This window comes from Oncorhynchus mykiss, chromosome 9 (genome assembly GCF_013265735.2).
Source record: "Oncorhynchus mykiss isolate Arlee chromosome 9, USDA_OmykA_1.1, whole genome shotgun sequence".
NCBI classification, from domain to species: Eukaryota; Metazoa; Chordata; class Actinopteri; order Salmoniformes; family Salmonidae; genus Oncorhynchus; species Oncorhynchus mykiss.
This window is the reverse complement of record NC_048573.1, coordinates 24,223,965-24,229,512: the sequence shown is the minus strand read 5'-3', so window position 1 is coordinate 24,229,512 and position 5,548 is coordinate 24,223,965. Positions and strand designations below refer to the sequence as shown.

Genomic DNA, 5,548 nt, shown 5'->3' with positions numbered 1-5,548 from the left:
CACTCTGTTCATAACAAATTCTAGTTTTGGGAACAGAAAATTGTTGAGCTCAAATGTTTAATCGATGAGAAAATGTGTAGCATATCGGCAAAAATCCATCTTGTTCCATCTTCTCCCACTGCGCGCCAGTGGGCTTCCTCTCACTACCATATTTGGTAGTGAGTGGTAATGCCCACCGGATGCTTCACATTTATACATCCAGTGAAATATCTGTCTTATTGTTCTATCTGTGCCTCTACTGTGGGGCTCTAGGGCTCTGTGCCTCTATTGTGGGACTCTGCTGCCCATGCGAAAACTGCCTTTTGGCCACTAGAGGCCTCTATCATCCTCTAGGATATTCACGCATCTCATTAAATTCTGAACAATGAAGTACAAGAAGCGTCTTACTTTTTCCCCAACGCAGTTAAGCCAAAACCACGCCCCGTTATTCAGAGGGGCGTTCTACAACTCCAAGTCCGGAAGGGAATATCACGTAGCGCAAAATTTCAGTCACTGATTAATAACATTTGCCCTTGTATTTCAAGATTGAAAAATATAATAACATTGTCGTGGACCGAGCTAGCCATTGACGTCCCTTAACGCTCAAAGACTAATTCAATGGCTGTAGCATAGCGTATTCGACTGAATGATTAGCTAATAAATATTTTAGAAATTATGAATAATAAGCATATGCTTTTACCTGATAATAGACTACTAATGATAATATAACAACTTCAAATACCGAGCTAGTAACGTTAAGTAGCCTAGGTTAACTTAGCTGACATTCAATTTAGGAAATTAAGCAGAGTTATCTGAGACATTTTTGCAACTCATTGAAACTCTGAAAAAAAATACATGGGCAAATGTTAACAAACATAATAATAATTGGCCTGCATTATGGTAGGCAGCTAATTGTTAAATGTCTCTGCACTGATCGCCTGTGACTGAGACAACGCTAGCTACCCAATGGGAGCGTAGTAGAACGCCCCTCTGAATAACGGGGCGTGGTTTTGGCTTAAAAAGAAAGATGTGTACAAGAAAGCCATACGTTTAGGACCGCTACCTGTTGAATATGGTACTTTGATTACTATAACTTTTTTAACAGAAGAATTATTGCACGTGAGTGATTGAAAAATGCAGGTAGCAACAAATTAATGTTAATTGATTATTGGTTGACGCAATTTCTTCCGTGGCCAATCATGTGCTTCGGGGCAGACGTTCTCTGAGAGCCCTGAAAAGCGCAAGGTGTGTTGCTTGAACGGGTGATTAACTTCAGCAATTTCCAGAACGATAAACTGATTCCGATTGGACAAAGCAGCGTGAGCTGTGAGGAGAAGAGTATAAATACCCCCAACAGGTTGCTCTAGCTGTAGGCAGTGTTCATGTTTGTGGGAGGTGTATTGGGTTGTAGCCTATGTGGGGAAAGTATAATAGAGCCTTTATAAAAAAAATATATAATTTATATTGAACAAACATAGCAAGGTAAGCTATTTTATTCAGTACTTGTTGAGTGTTCTGATGCTGCAAGCGAACGTTTTGCGTCATTATTAGGACTAACCAAAAATGTTATACAGAAGTTGTAGATATAGAGAGAGAGCGCATACATACTCGTCAGTGTGCCAAAGCGCAGAGTAATTGAAGAATTTACGAACACTTTTGCAAAAATAGCGGAATTAAATTGTCAGCAGCGCAGTTAGTCACCAACGCTCTGGATAACATGAACATCATAACCAGATCTACTGGGGAGACTGAAATGGTCAGAGGGAGGTGTTCTCATTTGTCTTGAAGTAGCTAGCCGATGTTAGCCAGTTAGCTTGGGTGCTTGACTGCCGTTGAGGTCAGAACGCTCGGGTCAGCCCTACTCCTCGGCCAGAGCGTCCACTGTGCCGCTCGGAAGCGAAACGCTCTGAATTTACGAACGTCTAGGGAGCGCGCTTTGGCACTCCAGATTTAATTTACGAAGATCTTAACAGTAACTAGATACAAATTGATCTATTTTGAGCATTTTATAAGCTTTGTGTTTAAATTAGAATGCTTACTAGCTATCAAAGTGTAGGCTATGCGAAGTTGGCTTGTGAATTATTGCAACATGTTAATAAAATGTACCTTTATTTTTTACAGCACTTTAAAAAAGGAACTAAGGGTTGTCGCCATGGTTGCTACAAGCAAACTGAAGAGTAAAAACCCGGAATTCATATCAGAATTGATTGACCGTAGATACGACCAGACTTGTATTGAAAATGGTAAGCGTTTTGAGCTGTCTCCAATGTATACGTTCATGTGAGCATATTGCAACTGGGGCATTTCTAAATTCTCCAATCCATTCATTCAGCGCTTGTTTACGCCAATATTTGTGCGTATTTGCAGGGAAGAATTGAAGGGGATGGTGGAGTCATATTTTATCATATGCTAGCAAACAGGACTCCGTTTCTTCAATTAAAGTTGTTGGCATGTATCAATGTGAGATTTGAATGCACACTTCATAATGACTGTAGCTGTTGTACTGTAGTTACATTTTTTACTTCTATGACACATTGCAATTGAAGTCACATACCTCAACTGACAATTATAAAGATTGAGTGCAGAGAACGTGTAATGTTGACTAGTCCATGCACCATGACTCTGGCTCAAGTCTCATTTCCTTCTCACTGACCTGAGAGGACTGGCTAGGTGAAAGCCAATAAGCATTATGGTGGTTAGGCTATCCAGTGGATTCTGGCAGTGAAGATGACATGACACTTTGGGAGGCCTTTGCGCCACATGACTGTCATTGACTGACCGATTGCTATAACATGTGGTTAGCTGATAGGTCAAATGCCAATGTCTAAGCAGTGGGACACAACCTTTTGTTGCATGTTTTTGTTTGTCTTTTCATCCTGAATGCAGCCCAGGTGACTCCAATGTATGGAAATCAAATAGTGACACTATTAAAATATAATTTCCCCCTCAAATGAGCCTGACAAATTGGTCCATATTATCAGGCTGGTGTGTGAACAATAAGAATGATCATCTGTAGGCCAACTAATTCAGCATTGTGGTTATGAATAAATGGTCAGACTCATGGGGTTTGCCCATCTATTTGTGCTAATCATTAGCTATATCACTGTCCCAAATTGTCAGTCATGGGGAACAGTCTATGCCCTTTCACTTACCCAATTGCACAAACTGCTACTTCTGCACAAATATGATATAAGAACACCACTTACTCAAGAAAGCATAAACAAACATGGTTTCACTTCCATATTGATGTATAAAGGAGAAATAAACCAGCTTACTGCTGTGCAATGTCAGTGGGAATTTTCAATCAAATTCCTCATGGTATATTATTGACTGGGTCAAATTGGCCTGTCTCTAATACTGGGGGTGGGGGTCCATGTCTCCCCCTTAAGCTACACGCCTGACTTTATTAAATGTTCTTGTATTTGACTGAGGCCCATAGTATGCAATTTTGTGTTGTCTTTTAAACATCACTCAACTTTGTCTTCTGTCAGAGCTGGATTCCTGGGACCACTGTTTGGCTGAGCCCCACCTGAATGTGGAGGTGTCTGAGGACAGGACGTGTCAGCAGTTGGCCAAGATGTTAGAGAACTGTCTGTCACGGGCCAAGAAGACCACCATGCGTTGCTCTAAGGTGCTGGTCCCTGAGACGCTGACTCTGAGGATAGCACGCGATGTACTGCGCCTGTCGTCGGGCGAGCCGTGCGGCCTACGCGGCTGTGTACTCTACGTGCACCTGGAGCAGGAACAGTGCTGTAAGCAGCTGGAGCGCATCGTGTACAATGCAGACGTTGTGCCCACCTTTGAGCTGACGTTGGTGTTCAAGCAGGACTGTAGCGCATGGCCCAGTCTCAGGGACTTCCTGCACATTGGTGCGTGTTTCACTCCAGGCTTCAGGCATGCGCTCAAACTCAGTCCTGGCTTCCGGCTCATCAAGAAGAAGCTCTACTCATCCTTGGCTGGTACTGTGGTAGAGGAGTACTGAGAAGGGGGAAATTGAGGAAGGTGGGACACCATGGTTCAGTCAGCTGTCCTTGGGGTGGCATGTACAATGCTTTTCACTCCTGGAGGGTCTAATTTTCTACATGTTTTTTTGTATGAATACAGTTTGTGAACGAGTAGTGTTGTGCAAAGGTTATTGTTGTCCTGTCTGTTCCAATGTCCAGGATTCTACAACTGATTACTCAAAGTGGACGGACAAGTCTTGGTTACTGTAATGGATTGTCAAATGCCTAAACAAGATTAGCATAACTTTTTTTTTTTGACTTCACTTCACTTTGAACAAACTTTGCCAATCCGTTTGTTTCCAGATTTGTCCACTGCTGTGCAGCAAAGTAAACCCACCTAGAGGCTATAGGAACAGGACTTGGAAAAGTTTGGGGGGGCCATAATGTTGGTGTTCAATGCTGAATTGAGGGTATGTAAGTGTTTGTTAGCGAGCCATTGAATGTTTGTCCTTGTGAACATGCTGCTCATTGACGGGCTCCAACCTTGACGGATGCCTTAAACTGCCACTTAGATCTTTCTTCATCTAAATGTTTTTTCTTACACTTGTTAGATCCTAGCTCCACAGGGGTTCTTCAGGGCTTGTTCTTTTTATACCTTTCTCAATTGATGGCTGTTTAAACTTAGGATTTTTTTGTTTAGTTGAGATTCCTGTTAAAGGCAATGGCAATCTTGTCTTTGACAATTAAACATTTTAAACCTACCTTGAGTCACTTTTCAACTGTTAATGTGTTCATTCTGTTCAGATGCCCCACACTCCTGAAGTTGGTTGCCATTTTAAATTTCCTAAGAAATAATTCAATTGTAATTTTTCCAACAGGCGATGTTGGATAATCTGTCACCAAGCCAGCTCTGCATGTTCTGGTGCCATGAATGAGACTGGGGTAGTCCTTGCTAACAAGGACGTAAACACATTTGTGCTCGAGTTGAGAAATAATCTGTTTGTGTAGAACATTTCTGGGATCTTTCAGCCCATGAAACATGGTGCCAAAACTTTACATGTTGCATTTCTATTTCTCTTCAGTATGTCCTTTTCCCCGCTACAGTACTAAACCTATTGCAAAGTTACAGCAGTTGGACTACCTTATGAAATGTTTTATTGGTGACTAATGTTGAGACTCATTGGGCAACATGCACCCCTAACATAATCCCAACCTACAGAACTTGGTTTGACGTAGAAATGTCATCAAAATATTTATATAAAAATAAACATTCTAGTGCCATGCATTGCGAACAGTTCATTTTCATTTTTAGTATTCTATAAATGAGAGCACCAACTTACACCATGCATCAGGCCTTCCACTAAATGCAATGAAAGGGAGACCACTAAAAGCAATAGGGTGACACACTTGCAATGTGTCTATGGGATAATTAACCCATATACGGTAGTTGCTGGCTACGAACTATCCTTTACATGTTTGTCATGACTTTTGTCTGTCCGCCATCATTGGCTAGTGATTGCTTGGATGAGTTTGACTCCATTAGTTTACTGAATGTTACACTAAGTGTCCAGTGTTGTAAGGAACAGGTTGTTAAATGTGCGATTCCCTCATGAGTCAACAGGAAT

General features: G+C 41.5%; 1 protein-coding gene across 2 annotated transcripts; it reads left to right on the top strand.

Annotated features, from left to right (window-relative positions):
* Positions 1-1,303: 1,303 nt before the first annotated feature.
* Positions 1,304-4,684, top strand: LOC110531776 (DNA damage-inducible transcript 4-like protein). Of its 2 annotated transcripts, none has more exons than XM_021615181.2 (3): positions 1,304-1,461; positions 2,101-2,222; positions 3,471-4,684. In XM_021615181.2, exons 2-3 carry the CDS (start codon positions 2,132-2,134, stop codon positions 3,959-3,961), a joined length of 582 nt encoding a protein of 193 aa, XP_021470856.2. In that variant the 5' UTR covers positions 1,304-1,461; positions 2,101-2,131; the 3' UTR covers positions 3,962-4,684. The 2 variants fall into 2 exon arrangements, with proteins under 2 accessions (XP_021470856.2, XP_021470857.2); XM_021615182.2 differs by lacking the exon at positions 1,304-1,461 and adding an exon at positions 1,777-1,951.
* Positions 4,685-5,548: the final 864 nt, after the last annotated feature.